The sequence below is a fragment of the Rhinichthys klamathensis genome, unplaced genomic scaffold (assembly GCF_029890125.1).
Source record: "Rhinichthys klamathensis goyatoka isolate OS25496 unplaced genomic scaffold, OSU_Roscu_1.1 h1tg000366l_1, whole genome shotgun sequence".
In the NCBI taxonomy this organism is placed as follows: Eukaryota; Metazoa; Chordata; class Actinopteri; order Cypriniformes; family Leuciscidae; genus Rhinichthys; species Rhinichthys klamathensis.
In genome coordinates this window covers 680,001-697,151 of record NW_026606875.1, presented here as the reverse complement: position 1 = coordinate 697,151, position 17,151 = coordinate 680,001, and the positions used below count along the sequence as shown (strand labels likewise).

Genomic DNA, 17,151 nt, shown 5'->3' with positions numbered 1-17,151 from the left:
CCTGTATATTGAACACTATATTTCTGCACTTCTGGTTAGATGCTAACTGCATTTCATTAGCTCTGTACACACTCTGAACAATCACAATAAAGTTTAATCTAATCTAATCTAATAAAACCTTTATTGTGACTCTTTCCACAGAAACACACGCCTCGAGAGTTCTGCAGAACTGCAACCTATAAACCGATCCCGGAAAACATTTCAAGAGCTTCACTCACCATCTTAGCATTGATAAGCATCACAATTAAAAACACAGCGGTTTAAATGCAGTCGACACCAGAAATCAAGCTCACAGTAACACACTTAAAACTGGAATCTGTCTTTTGGAGGATTTAAAAACCTCTCCATGTTCCTGGCATCAGTTGAAATGCTGCTGGTTTCTTAGTGTTTTTCGTGTGTCGGTCAAAAATTACACATTTTTTTTTTTTTTTATGAAATGAATGTACTATATTTTAGTTCGATAATGTTTTATATTTCATATTTAGTATTTTTAGGGGATTTTATGGTACTACATTATATTTACGCTGTATTTATAATCCATTTATTCACTTTTTGAGCATAGACCTGAAAATTAAATTTCCAGCTTAATCTGTGGTAAATCTCGAATGCTTTAGAGCGACAGAATGAAGTTTGATCTCTTTTCATAGACGACACTTGCAGATTATTGCTGAAGTGAAAAAAGTTTGAAAAATTAAGGATTTTACGTTTATCGTTATGAAAAATGCACAAAAATTTGCATTTTTCATTTTTAAATAAAATATATATTTTCAAAAACTCGTTTTACTCTAAAACTGCAAGAAAATCAAAGCCATAAATCTAAACAAGTCGTGCTCCACATCTGAGGCTGATATCTCAGTAGACGAGCGTTCAGTGAGAGTGTGTTCGGCTGCAGTACCAAACGCTTCCACTAGAGGAAACTCTCCATTCATTTCCAATGCGTCATTTCTGACCGCGAGAAACACAAGTGTGACGATTTATTTCAGGACCATTTAACCTTTTCCAATCATGTCCATGATTTTTTGTGTGTGTGTGTGTGTGAGTGTGTGTGTGTGTGTGTGTGTGTGTGTGTGTGTTCACATTGCAAGCGCCAAAACCTTTACCAAGTTTCACACCATTCCGATAAAGTAAAAAATTTAAAAAAAAAAAACGTAAACTTCTTCGGTCAAAAGTGACCAAAGAGCACCAGAGTTCCTCATTTTTGGTTTGTTGAGGGATGAGCTCAAGTGTTGTCAGGGGAACCAACATCAGCACAGAAGTGAACCGCGAACCAAAGTTTGACAATGACGAAGTCCAGATGTTCTGGGTTGAGCAACCGTGGCCGTTCCGACTGTTTAGTGAATCAGACCTGACTATCATGCATCATACACTGCATCAAATCCTCCTCACACTGTTATGTTAGTATCAATAACATTACATTATAGCTTTAATGGTATTTTAAGTTAGTTTTTATTATTATATCTCCGTTTTGGTAAAGTTTTAGTCTGCTTTTGGCTGTAACCCTGAATAAAAGCTTCATTTTCTGTTTAATCATCAGTAGCGAACCGCGACCCTTGAGCCTAAAACCAGCCTAGCTTACCGTGTCCAACAAGCAAACAGCAGCACAGCGAGTGTGAGAATTACAAATCGTGTTACTCATCACAAATAACTGCATCATCACACAATCAGTGTGATTTCAGCGGAATATGGTGACGCAGAACGTATGACACACAAAACCAACTACATTTAATACAAGTCGGCATTTTGGAACCAATGTTGATATAAATATTATCATTAGACTGGATTAAATGAATGTAATTAAACGTATGATTTGGGAATAAATTGCAGTAATTCTGCAAATAAAGCTAAACATAAAACCGTGGCAGTATTAGATTGAAAATGACTGACCCAAACGGCAAACACTTGATGCTGTCGTCCAGGGGTTTCGCTTATAACCACTGGGGTTGAAATTAGAGATGCACGATATATCGGCCACCGTATCGGTATCGGCCGATATATGTTCAGTTTTAATGTTATCGTCATCGGCCCAATAAGAAATTTTTTTCCGAAACATTAAAGCCGATAAATAATGTATTATTTCCTTCAGCTGAGACGCTTCAGATGCGCACTGTTCAACATGATGGCTTTAAATGGATTGAAATATGAATATTGGAATCACTTTAATAAGGAAAATACAGTTATGTGCCGTCATATCGGCTACATAAAATTATAATGAGAACATCATAATTGTGTGTTTGGGACTTGGCTTTTAATGGTGAGACTTTTGTTTTTGTAATCAGGCTCTTAACAATTATATAAAAATTTGGATTTAGATTTATCGGCCAATATATCGGTTAACGCGCTTTCAAATATAACAAATTATCGGTTATCGGCTTTCAAATATAAAGAATTATCGGTTATCGGCTTTCAAATATAAAGAATTATCGGTTATCGGCTTTCAAATATAAAGAATTATCGGTTATCGGCTTTCAAATATAAAGAATTATCGGTTATCGGCTAAAATGTTCACATCGGTGCATCTCTAGTTGAAATGCTTTAAAAAGCGTTGGCTTTCTGCACAAAATGAAGTTCTTACTTTTTAAACTATCACTTAAAAGTTTGTAAATACTATTTTTTACAATAGTTCAGGGCCAGGACATCTCTGGTAAGACATTACAACACGTTTCATTTTATTAAAACGCGACACAACAAATGACAATGTATACGTTTTTCCCTCTGAATAGCCTAGAAGAACAACAGTGCGACAAAAGATGGTAAAATTTGTCCGATACATTAAAGCCGATAAATAATGTATTATTTCCTTCAGCTGAGACGCTTCAGATGCGCACTGTTCAACATGATGGCTTTAAATGGATTGAAATATGAATATTGGAATCACTTTAATAAGGAAAATACAGTTATGTGCCGTCATATCGGCTACATAAAATTATAATGAGAACATCATAATTGTGTGTTTGGGACTTGGCTTTTAATGGTGAGACTTTTGTTTTTGTAATCAGGCTCTTAACAATTATATAAAAATTTGGATTTAGATTTATCGGTCAATATATCGGTTAACGCGCTTTCAAATATAACAAATTATCGGTTATCGGCTTTCAAATATAAAGAATTATCGGTTATCGGCTAAAATGTTCACATCGGTGCATCTCTAGTTGAAATGCTTTAAAAAGCGTTGGCTTTCTGCACAAAATGAAGCTCTTACTTTTTAAACAATCACTTAAAAGTTTGTAAATTCTATTTTTTACAATAGTTCAGGGCCAGGACATCTCTGGTAAGACATTACAACACGTTTCATTTTAGTAAAACGTGACACAACAAATGACAATGTATACGTTTTTCCCTCTGAATAGCCTAGAAGAACAACAGTGCGACAAAAGATGGTAAAATTTGTCCGATACATTAAAGCCGATAAATAATGTATTATTTCCTTCAGCTGAGACGCTTCAGATGCGCACTGTTCAACATGATGGCTTTAAATGGATTGAAATATGAATATTGGAATCACTTTAATAAGGAAAATACAGTTATGTGCCGTCATATCGGCTACATAAAATTATAATGAGAACATCATAATTGTGTGTTTGGGACTTGGCTTTTAATGGTGAGACTTTTGTTTTTGTAATCAGGCTCTTAACAATTATATAAAAATTTGGATTTAGATTTATCGGTCAATATATCGGTTAACGCGCTTTCAAATATAACAAATTATCGGTTATCGGCTTTCAAATATAAAGAATTATCGGTTATCGGCTAAAATGTTCACATCGGTGCATCTCTAGTTGAAATGCTTTAAAAAGCGTTGGCTTTCTGCACAAAATGAAGCTCTTACTTTTTAAACTATCACTTAAAAGTTTGTAAATTCTATTTTTTACAATAGTTCAGGGCCAGGACATCTCTGGTAAGACATTACAACACGTTTCATTTTAGTAAAACGTGACACAACAAATGACAATGTATACGTTTTTCCCTCTGAATAGCCTAGAAGAACAACAGTGCGACAAAAGATGGTACATTCATTCATAATTCTGTTTACATGAAATATAAGTTATCTTTCACATTGTTGGCAAATGTTTCAACTATGCAACGAGATATTTTTCCACATCTGAAGTTTTCAAAACAAATTCACACGTGTAATTGCAGGGGCGTTGAAAATTATTTGAATACGCAAAACTGCTAGCCAATCACAGCAGTGGGTGTTTACTTCCAAGTCTTGAATGAGACGCCAGTGTTTCAAAAACAGGAGAAAAAATAGCTTATTACTTCTGAATCAGGATGTTTTTTGATGTAAAAAATCTTGCTAACATTGAATATTATAAAAAATTTTTGAATGACGCCTTTAATAGTTTTACTTAATGATAATAACACACAAAATGCTCACAATCCACTCCAGCTTATCAATCATCACTTGATAAACTCAATGGCCGTCAGAAACACATTTGACCCGTTTATCTGACAGAATTCCCCTCATGTGATTTTCCACATCAAAACTTCATTAAACTTTCATAAAGAAACTGACAGATCAGAAACGTCATGCCAACTTATAATGAAAACGGTTCTGCCAATCATGCAGTCACAACAGCATCACTGCACTATTAGCAGCAGAACAAGAACATACATGGCTTTCATTAAACGAAACGTCAGGAGGCCGAACAACAACTTCTTTTTTCCATTTGATTGGTCAGAATCCAGTGTTGATCTGAACGCATGACCTTAAACTTCATTCAGATGCACATTCTGTTCTCAAGGGAATTTAGATCTGAACGTTTATCTAACAGAACAGCAAGGTCGAGTAGATTAGATTGTTTATATAATCTCAAGACATCACAACAGATGAATATTAATAATATTCATGACCCAGTCTGTTGTGATTGGTCTACTCTGCTGTGATTGGTCAGATGGCCCATTCTGTTGTGATTGATCTACTCTGCTCTGATTGGTCAGATGGCCCAGTCTGTGGTGATTGCTCTACTCTGCTCTGATTGGTCAGATGGCCCAGTCTGTTGTGATTGGTCTACTCTGCTCTGATTGGTCAGATGGCCCAGTCTGTTGTGATTGGTCTACTCTGCTCTGATTGGTCAGATGGCCCAGTCTGTTGTGATTGGTCTACTCTGCTCTGATTGGTCAGATGACCCAGTCTGTTGTGATTGGTCTACTCTACTCTGATTGGTCAGATGGCCCAGTCTGTTGTGATTGGTCTGCTCTGCTCTGATTGGTCAGATGGCCCAGTCTGTTGTGATTGATCTACTCTGCTCTGATTGGTCAGATGGCCCAGTCTGTTGTGATTGGTCTACTCTGCTCTGATTGGTCAGATGGCCCAGTCTGTTGTGATTGATCTGCTCTGCTGTGATTGGTCAGATGACCCAGTCTGTTGTGATTGATCTACTCTACTCTGATTGGTCAGATGGCCCAGTCTGTTGTGATTGATCTGCTCTGCTGTGATTGGTCAGATGACCCAGTCTGTGGTGATTGATCTACTCTACTCTGATTGGTCAGATGGCCCAGTCTGTTGTGATTGGTCTGCTCTGCTCTGATTGGACAGATGGCCCAGTCTGTTGTGATTGATCTACTCTGCTCTGATTGGTCAGATGGCCCAGTCTGTTGTGATTGGTCTACTCTGCTCTGATTGGTCAGATGGCCCAGTCTGTTGTGATTGATCTGCTCTGCTGTGATTGGTCAGATGACCCAGTCTGTTGTGATTGATCTACTCTACTCTGATTGGTCAGATGGCCCAGTCTGTTGTGATTGATCTGCTCTGCTGTGATTGGTCAGATGACCCAGTCTGTGGTGATTGATCTACTCTACTCTGATTGGTCAGATGGCCCAGTCTGTTGTGATTGGTCTGCTCTGCTCTGATTGGTCAGATGGCCCAGTCTGTTGTGATTGATCTGCTCTGCTGTGATTGGTCAGATGACCCAGTCTGTTGTGATTGATCTACTCTACTCTGATTGGTCAGATGGCCCAGTCTGTTGTGATTGGTCTGCTCTGCTCTGATTGGTCTGCTCTGCTGTGATTGGTCAGATGACCCAGTCTGTTTGATTGGTCTGCTCTGCTGTGATTGGTCAGATGACCCAGTCTTTTGTGATTTGCTTTCTGACCAACGCTCATTATCATATCTGAATCTCAGCTCTTGACACACAGTGATTCGAACAGTAACGATGGCGTGGGTTTTACCGTATCAATCTCATCAAAGTGGATTTGCTTTGTCAGCAGAAAACAGCGTCTTCTCGACATGAACAACACGAACCAAACTCTTCCAGTCTCAGATACACTACAGTGTTTGAGGGCGGAGCTAAGAGACGCTGTTCAGTCAATCAAGACCAGAGGCGGGGATTATGCAAATTTATTCCAAACCTACGTAAATTAAGCAGAAAGGAAGTCTGGAATTACTGACGACTTCTTTCTTTTAAGAGACAAAAACTCAATTTATCCACTTTGATCTTTGAAACTTCATTCACAAACAGCTTACACATACATGAAAGGGAATATACCAAAATGCATATTAGGGGCACTTTAAATGTAATTCTAAAGAAATATTAAAACAGCAGAATTTTCTGCATCATTTAAGCAGAAAATGCGTCATTTAAGACTTGGACAAAAGTACTTCTTCATACAAAAAGCACATCTACTAATGTGTGGCTGAGTGAATGAACTCAACAAATTAATTCTATTGTATAGCCTACGCATTTCCTTTACAGGCAAATCTAAAATAAGGTTAAAATAAATATATTCATATTTAGAAGATATATTCATTAATATTTCAGTAGCGTGGGGTCAAAGTTAAGTGCAATTTATCGATCCATCCGTCGCTAAACATCAGTCACGCAACAGTGAACAACAAGAGTGTGTGTGTGTGTGTATTTAGACCAATCAATACACATGAAAGCTCTTACACACACACACACTCTGTAGCAGATGGCGAAATATATTTAACTGCGACTGCAATATGAAGCTCAAGAGAAACATGACTTCAGTAACATTTTTCATATTTACTGACAAGAATAAGAGGTATGATATACGATGCAACATTAAAAAGTACATTATTCACATCCGAGAGCAACAATGAAACGGGCAAATACAGTTATAATTGGATAAATTGGAGTTTACCATGGTGAAAGACTCATTACACCTCTTAACCACGGTAAAACGAACAGCATGTTATTAATAATTGCTTATGCATTTTTGGAAATGCAGTTTTTACAAAAGATGGTGATTAACAAAGCAAGGTTAATATCTAACCACACACTCCACACAGGCCAAAGACCAACAGTTTGTTACGAGCAGCTTTTGTGCTGGTTTTATATCTGAAACCCTTTCTTTTATCAGCAAAGCCTTTCAGAATCAGGGCAACGGCGACAGCTTTATGAACGCCGGACTGTGCGCTTTGCTCAGCTACGGCATGTGAACGCTAAAAAATGTTCCTAAAGCAACGGCTCCAAGATGTAAGATAACGCTAAACTGTGCTCCTGAAAGAGCGAGCCCTTCCACACAACCCTCGTTATAGGATCAAAATGTGCTCTTAATTTCAGCCAAACTGCACTCAAACGACAGGACCTAAATGCCTCGATCCAAGTTCCTTTCACAACGACACAATGCGTGCTTCAGGAGATGTCGAGTGTTGAAGCACAGAGCGCACTGGGTTTATTCACAGCAAACAGATTTACATTTCAGCAAACGCCACAGGCCATGATCTTTCATGAGAGCTGACAGTAAAAATAGCTCTAACCGCTTATTATGTAATTTGCCGTTTTCTATGAATTGAGCATTTAAAATGGCAACAGTTTGAGTTTGACCTAAATTCCTCCGTGATGCAACAATCCCTGAACGTTCTGCTAAACAAGTCACGGTTCACCTGGGGTAAACAGCCAATAACCACACATATATAAGTCTAAATGCAATGATTTGCCCATGCAAAAGCTTTTTAAAGTGGCCCTGACATGAGAAATCAAACTTGCCTTGATCTTATGGCATATAAATGGTTAAAACATCTTGATTAAAACATCCTCCTCATTATAAACAAAGCATTTCTTTAATCAAGCTCCAAAAACAGCTCGTTTTGAAATTGCGGGATCTGTGACATCACACATTTGCATATGCCCGCCTCCAGAGCGAGACATCGACCAATAGTTCCACCTCATCACACCATAGGCTCCGCCCACTGGCGTTCAGTCTCTGAAATGAAAGAGTGGAAGAACGTGTGTCCAGTAGGGATGGGCGATATGGACTTAAAAATATATCACGATATTTTCTGGCATTTATTGCGATAACGATATCAATGACGATATAAATACAATACCATATTCACCACTGTTTTTGGCTACAAGTGATAGCTGCATGCAAAGCAAAATGTACCCTTCACCAAATAGACTTAAAATAATAATAAAAAAACAGTAAAACAGTAAACATTCCTTGCAGAAATGGAAAAGTTGCATACGTTTCTTCTGTAAAAGTGCAGATAATGTTTAAATAGTGCAACTATACTGAAAAACATCACACAGTAATAATTCAAATCATTTACAAGTTTGAAATATAAAAAATCTAACAACGAATTTATACTAATACTATTACAAATTCTGATACTAATAACAATATAAACCACACTAAGGATTGATGAGCTGCTGGGTTCATGAATATCATCACGTCTGCGTTTGCGCATTAGTTTCTGCTTGCTCAAAGCTGAATAATTCCAAATGAACTCCATTATTTTTACAGGAAAATACAACAAATAATATAATTTACATGTAGACGTCATGTACACTTCAATTCTGCGTGGTATGTAAGACTCTCTCTCTCTCATCGAGTGCGTGAGAAACACGCTCTCAACAGTGACAGCACGTCATGCGCCTCAGTGTTTACTGCGCGTCAAATACACTGTGTATTCATTGAGATGAACTGATATAGTGGGCTTTACGGATCACTTGACGGAGAGCGACACTCTCAAGCGCTCAGTCAGTGTTCGGCGAGATGGGCGGATGAAAATCTGTGTGTACCAGTTCCAGATTGTAGAGGTAGTTACTCGTTTAGCGATAAACTTCACCTCAGCTTCACGTCCGCCTTCCGCCATGCGCGTGAGCTGCGAATGCGTCCCGTCATAGGCTTTATCGTTATTATCGCGGGAAGACTAATTCTTATCGTGAGGAAAAATTTTAACGATATATCGCAAACGATAATATATCGCCCATCCCTAGTGTCCAGTTTAAACGGCTGGTTTGAGTTTCTGTCGAGGCTTCGGGAGATCCAGCGTCAGGAACAAGCGGATGCTTTATTTTAACGGCGTCCCGGATGGCGTCGCAGGATTATGTGTGTGTTCGGAGCGTTTGACTGAGACACAGTGTAATGGAGAGTTCACAGAGAAACTTCTGTTGACAGATGAAGCAGAGACTGTATTAATCTGACAGAATCTGCGTCATAAACCCTCAGTAAATGATTCATAATGCTGTAAATGATGGTTTTATATGGATCATGTTTTCAATAGCGAGTGTGTGTTGATACTGTTTCCTATTGTTAATTCATATGCCATCTCTTCTGTTACTAGGAAAGAGTAAACTCTGTTTTAATGATCACTTCATTGTTAATCACAAGGTTCTAACCGAGTCATCCGTCTAGTTTCATTTCCCATGTTATTTATACACTCAACAGGGGTTTGGCAACATAGGCCTACAACATTCAAAAGCACAGAACAGAACCTTTTAGTACATGGTGTTTCAAAGTGTTAGAAACATGGTTAGTTTAATATACAGTTTAAAAATCTATCACACTATAAGCAGTGACGTCGTTAGCCAATCATAACAGTGGGCGTTTACTGAAGCCTTAAAGGGGCCGCGCATAAAAAACGGATCATTTCAGACAGGGTTGAAAAAAACTAATCGTTTTTCAGCATGTTATTCGTTTTTTTGTGCAACTTTAGTAACATTATTAGTGAACCTAATGGAACATATTGAAATCATTAAAAAAAAAAATCCATCTCATGACGCTTTTAAGTGCATTGCACCTGGATGTTTGCTGCAGGACGAGGCACACAATGATCTTTTAAACTTATTATTAGAGGTTTGTAAGGGGATTCTTGACTTTGCAAACACCATTAATGAACATTTAGGCAATCAGTCAAGTGGAGCAGTCTTAAAGCTCAATCTCACCCCTTACTAGCAAACACACAAGACTAATTAAGCAAAACCATTAGGGTAATGTCTCAAACACAGATGTTTAGTCTTTCAGCAGGAAGGATGTCTAAATGGGTTCAAATTACAGTGAATAATACGTAAATATACAACGTATACGTGCAAAGCCGTTTTGGAAAAAAAGAGTCATAAATGTAAAAATTACGTATCAATACATCTACATTTGATTCATCTGACTTTCATCCTGGTTGTGAATTACCAAGCAAATAATCTCACATTCTTATATTATAAAAGCATAATTTACATTAACGCCTCTTCAATAATCAGAAGAATTACCCAAGGGATCTCAAAAATGCCTTTGATGGCTAAACAACCCCATTCCTGACTGACATATAGATCAATCCAAACCATCTTTTCTTCATTTATTAACACACTATACAACCCCTCGCTAAAAGAGCGAAAACTAAACAGCAACTACAATACTGATGAAACGACAAAACGAAACCCATGACATTCTCACTCAGAGATCCAAACGGCCTCCAACACAATCATGCGGAGGTCCATTAGAATTAAAACTACGTCATATTAATGAGATGGAAAGTCAAAAGTAAACATACTAAGTCGTATTGATGATGAAGTGTCAAAAAGATGGCATACTAAGTCATATTAATGATATGAAAAGTCAAAAATGTGGCATACTAAGTCATATTAATGATATGAAAAGTAAAAAATGTGGCATACTAAGTCATATTAATGATATGAAAAGTGAAAAATACGGCATACTAAGTCATTAATGATATGAAAAGTAAAAAATGTGGCATACTAAGTCATATTAATGATATGAAAAGTAAAAAATGTGGCATACTAAGTCATATTAATGATATGAGAAGTCAAAAAGATGGCATACTAAGTCATATTAATGATATGAGAAGTCAAAAAGATGGCATACTAAGTCATATTAATGATATGAGAAGTCAAAAATATGGCATACTAAGTCATTAATGAGATGAAAAGTAAAAAATATGACATACTAAGTCAGTCATATTAATGATATGAAAAGTAAAAAATGTGGCATTCTAAGTCATTAATGAAATTAAGTCATAATATGGCATACTAAGTAATAATTATGAGATGAAAAGTCAAAATTATTACTTAAAAAGGCAATTGACAAAAAGACGTAATTATGACATAAAAAGTCATAATTTTGACTTTTAAACCAATTACATTCTCACTCAGTTGATGAAAAATAGCCATAAACAAAATTCCTGGATTCACATCAAAGAAGATTAAATGATCTGTTTCAAATGCATTAGCAACTACCTAGCAACCCATAACAACACATTGAAAATTACCTAGCAACCCCTAACAACACATTGAAAACTACCTAGCAACCCCTAACAACACATTGAAAACTACCTAGCAACCCCTTAGAACACATTGAAAACAACCTAGCAACCCCTAACAACACATTGAAAATTACCTAGCAACCCCTAACAACACATTGAAAACTAGCTAGCAACCCCTAACAACACATTGAAAATTACCTAACAACACATTGAAAATTACCTAGCAACCCCTAACAACACATTGAAAATTACCTAGCAACCCAACTAGCTAGCAACCCCTAACAACACATTGAAAATTACCTAGCAACCCCTAACAACACATTGAAAATTACCTAGCAACCCCTAACAACACATTGAAAATTACCTAACAACACATTGAAAATTACCTAGCAACCCCTAACAACACATTGAAAATTACCTAGCAACCCCTAACAACACATTGAAAATTACCTAGCAACCCCTAACAACACATTGAAAACTACCTAGCAACGCCTTAGAACACATTGAAAACAACCTAGCAACCCCTAACAACACATTGAAAATTACCTAGCAACCCCTAACAACACATTGAAAACTAGCTAGCAACCCCTAACAACACATTGAAAATTACCTAACAACACATTGAAAATTACCTAACAACACATTGAAAATTACCTAGCAACCCCTAACAACACATTGAAAATTACCTAGCAACCCCTAACAACACATTGAAAATTACCTAGCAACCCCTAACAACACATTGAAAATGACCTAACAACACATTGAAAATTACCTAACAACACATTGAAAACTACCTAGCAACCCATTGCAACACCTTTGCATCCAATTCATATAACTGTTTTCATATTACAAACAAATATCTCTATTTAACAGCATAACTGGTTTAATTTTTGCAACAACAACAAAAAAAAATCCTGTAGCTTTAACTAAAGGAAACAAAATGCATTTTAACAAATGAATGATACAACTTAGATACAACTTGAAAAGTTGGATACACATGCATGCAACAGATGAAACTCGCTGTGTTTAGTGATGCTGAGGAATTAAATCTTTCAATGGCAATCAATTGTTCGCTTGATGATAATATGCATGAGGACAATATATTGATTCACTATATTTGGTTTAAACAAATAAGCCAGTCGATCTCTGCATAAGTTGCTCATGCTTTTATGGCAGTAAGTTGCACAACATGCATGAACAGTTTTCACAAAACTTCAGCCAGTTCATGCATTTAACTCAATAACTGCTTACTAAAGGAGAACGCTCAGGAATGACCCTTGACCTCAAGCCAAAGGAAAACTAAAACTTGACACATTGTAGTTGAAAATGCACAACAAAACGACATGAAAACAAACCATGCGCGTTCTAATATAGATTAACGACACGAATCAAATCACTCTCGGGCGCGCGCCTGAATCAAGTGCATGAACCCCATGTTACAGATATCGTGTTCTCTGATCCGTACCTCGTTCCTCCTGCTCTCGGCCCCGGGTCTCGTGATGAGCGCCGTGTCTCCGCACACCACCGCCGCGTCCTCCACGAACACGCAGTCCGGCAACGCCTCGTCCGCGGGCAGCTCCAGCACCTCCAGCCCGAGCCGCTGCTTCAGGACCGACACGTACAGCTCGTGCTCCTGCTGGGCTCTCGGCAGGTCCAGCTCGCCCAGACTCCCGGTGCGGAGCGCTTCTGTGGCCAGAGACCGAGGGACCGCGCGGACCACGGCGTGCGTAAAGCGCCCGAACGCGGACATCATTACAGGCTCACCGGGGCTCAACTTTCCGGATGCGAGATGCGCGCGTGTGTGTGTGTGTGTGTGTGTGTGTTGGTTTTTTAGGTGTTGTTTGTTGTGTTGTTGCCTGTTGTGGTTCACACACATACACACACAGACTGCTCGAGCTCTGAAAGGGCGAGAACAAACAGCGCGCTGATGACGTCACCGACGCTCCCGAAGGGCCGCGAACCAATAAAAACTATAGACTGAAAGACTCTAGTATTGTTGTATTATGTTATGACAATGATAATTGTTTTACATGTTTTTTCCTCTCGTTTCTTTAAATAAATAAAAATTAATAATAAAAAAAACTGCATAATATAGGCGGAGGGTGAACAACAACTCTAGGCTAGATGCGATTCCGCCTTAAAAACACATTTTAAAGGAGGAGTTCACGTCTGAATTAAACATTTCTAATGATTTATCACGTCATCCAAGATGTTCATGTGTTTCTTTCTTCAGTCGAAAAAAGAAATGAAGGTTTTTGAGGAAATCATTCCAGGATTTTCCTCCATATAGTGCCTTCAATGGGGTCCAACGGGTCGAAGGTCCAAATTAGATTATTAAATAAGTTAGAAGTGTTTTTTCATGTTTTTTTCTAGGAAAATATTAAATTTTTCTCCATATAGTGACTTCAACGGGTCGAAGGTCCAGATGTGAGTTTCAGTCCAGCTTCAAAGTCTCGACACGATCCAGCCGAGGAATAAGAGTCTTATCTAGACAAACCAGCGGACATTTATAACAAATATTTATACTTTTTAACCACAAATGCTGGTCTTGCACGTCCACGACTTCACGCATTACGTAATCACGTTGAAAGGTCACGCGGTACCAAGTTCGCTTTGTAAACACTATAAGGTACGCAAATCTGACTTTATTTCTTGCAATTCTGACTTTATTTCTTGCAATTCTGACTTTATTTCTCGCAAATCTGACTTTATTTCTTGCAATTCTGACTTTATTTCTTGCAAATCTGACTTTATTTCTCGCAATTCTGACTTTATTTCTCGCAAATCTGACTTTATTTCTTCCAATTCGAACTTTATTTCTCGCAATTCGGACTTTATTTCTTGCAATTCGGACTTTATTTCTTGCAATTCTGACTTTATTTCTTGCAATTCTGACTTTATTTCCTCGCAATTCTGACTTTATTTCTTGCAATTCTGACTTTATTTCTCGCAAATCTGACTTTTTTTTCTTGCAATTTGGACTTTATTTCTCGCAATTCTGACTTTATTTCTTGCAATTCTGACTTTATTTCTCACAATTCTGACTTTATTTCTTGCAAATCTGACTTTATTTCTCGCAATTCTGACTTTATTTCTTGCAATTCTGACTTTATTTCTTGCAATTCTGACTTTATTTCTTGCAATTCTGACTTTATTTTCTCGCAATTCTGAATTTATTTTCTCGCAATTCTGACTTTATTTCTTGTAATTCTGACTTTATTTCTCGCAAATCTGACTTTTATTTCTTGCAATTCTGACTTTATTTCTCGCAAATCTGACTTTATTTCCTCGCAATTCTGAGTTTATTTCTCGCAATTCTGACTTTTTTTTCTTGCAATTCTGACTTTATTTCTCGCAATTCTGACTTTATTTCCTCGCAATTCTGACTTTATTTCTCGCAATTCTGACTTTTTTTTGCAATTCTGACTTTTTTTTTCGCAATTCTGACTTTATTTCCTCGCAATTCTGACGATATTTCTCGCAAATCTGACTTTATTTCTCGCAATTCTGACTTTATTATTGCAATTCTGACTTTATTTCTTGCAAATCTGACTTTATTTCTCGCAATTCGGACTTTATTTCTTGCAATTCTGACTTTAATTCTCGCAATTTTGAGTTTATTTCTTGCAAATCTGACTTTATTTCTCGCAATTCTGACTTTATTATTGCAATTCTGACTTTATTTCTTGCAAATCTGACTTTATTTCTCGCAATTCGGACTTTATTTCTTGCAATTCTGACTTTAATTCTCGCAATTCTGACTTTATTTCTCGCAATTCGGACTTTATTTCTCGCAATTTGGACTTTATTTTACGCAAATCTGACTTTATTTCTCGCAATTCTGACTTTATTTCTTGCAATTCTGACTTTATTTCTTGCAATTCTGACTTTATTTCTCGCAATTCTGACTTTATTTCTCGCAATTCTGACTTTATTTCTCACAAATCTGACTTTATTTCTCGCAATTCTGACTTTATTTCTTGCAATTCTGACTTTATTTCTCGCAATTCTGACTTTATTTCTCGCAATTCTGACTTTATTTCCTCGCAATTCTGACTTTATTTCTCGCAATTCTGACTTTATTTCCTGCAATTCGGACTTTATTTCTCGCAATTTGGACTTTATTTTACGCAAATCTGACTTTATTTCTTGCAATTCTGACTTTATTTCTCGCAATTCGGACTTTATTTCTCGCAATTTGGACTTTATTTTACGCAAATCTGACTTCATTTCTCGCAATTCTGACTTTATTTCTTGCAATTCTGACTTTATTTCTTGCAATTCTGACTTTATTTCTTGCAATTCTGACTTTATTTCTTGCAATTCTGACTTAATTTCCTTGCAATTCTGACTTTATTTCTCGCAATTCTGACTTTATTTCCTCGCAATTCTGACTTTATTTCTTGCAATTCTGACTTAATTTCTCGCAATTCTGACTTTATTTCCTCGCAATTCTGACTTTATTTCTCGCAATTCTGACTTTATTTCTTGCAATTCTGACTTTAATTCCTCGCAATTCTGACTTTATTTCTCGCAATTCTGACTTAATTTCCTTGCAATTCTGACTTTATTTCTCGCAATTCTGACTTTATTTCCTCGCAATTCTGACTTTATTTCTTGCAATTCTGACTTAATTTCTCGCAATTCTGACTTTATTTCCTCGCAATTCTGACTTTATTTCTCGCAATTCTGACTTTATTTCTTGCAATTCTGACTTTAATTCCTCGCAATTCTGACTTTATTTCTCGCAATTCTGACTTTATTTCTTGCAATTCTGACTTTAATTCCTCGCAATTCTGACTTTATTTCTCGCAATTCTGACTTTATTTCTTGCAATTCTGACTTTATTTCTTGCAATTCTGACTTTATTTTTCGCAATTCTGATTTTATTTCCTCGCAATTCTGACTTTATTTCTCGCAATTCTGACTTTATTTCTTGCAATTATGACTTTATTTCTCGCAATTCTGACTTTATTTATCGCAATTCTGACTTTACTTCTTGCAATTCTGACTTTATAACTCACAATTCTGACTTTATTTCTTGCAATTTATTTCTAGTTTTGAGAATTGCAAGAATTTCTTGCAATTGTGAGTTTATATCTTACAATTCTGAGAAAAAAAAAGTCTGAATTGCTAGAGAAAAAGTCGCAATTAACTTTTAAATGATAATAGTCTTCCATAGTAGTAGAAGTAGTTAATAACATTCTGAATACATGCTGTTATTAATGCCATAATTATGCATGGTGTTTTGTGAGCTAAATAGTCTCCCTTTTTTTCATGTTTGTTTCGTGTTATGTCTAATTATTAAGATTCACATCTCTCACTTGATTTTAAAAGTCAAGTAATTATCCAAACAATAAAAAATTGGTCTGGCATTGTTGAACTAACAGCACTTTTTAATTTATTGTGATTCATGATGATTTTCGTCCAGTGTTGAATACAGTAGTTATTAAAACCCAGAAGAGAATGAGGATCTTCGGTGCGTTCCCTAGAAAATATCCTGGTTTTTATATAGTCGTGGTTTTAGATTTACAAGTATAATAAACTCTGGTCCAAAGTATTACAGTCAGAGCTCAAACATGAAACTCAAACCCATCGTGTGTGTTTTAAAAACATAAGTGGCTATATAAGGACTACAACTACCAGCTCTATTGCATTCATTTATATCACTTTCGTATTAATATATAATTATT

The 17,151-nt window shown here is 36.7% G+C and overlaps 1 protein-coding gene across 2 annotated transcripts in view; it reads right to left on the bottom strand.

The window, feature by feature from the left end:
- ddah1 (dimethylarginine dimethylaminohydrolase 1) overlaps positions 1 to 17,151 on the bottom strand; it is a 90,841-nt gene that overhangs the window by 64,620 nt on the left and 9,070 nt on the right. Inside the window, exon 1 of one of the 2 annotated variants that reach the window (XM_056233274.1) lies at positions 12,924 to 13,261. The exons of the other annotated variant lie outside the window; for it this stretch is intronic. Within the exon in view, the coding sequence (XP_056089249.1) occupies positions 12,924 to 13,211 (288 nt within the window). The 5' untranslated portion in view covers positions 13,212 to 13,261. Of the gene's footprint in view, positions 1 to 12,923; positions 13,262 to 17,151 lie in introns of those variants that run through there. 2 annotated transcript variants of the gene reach the window in all.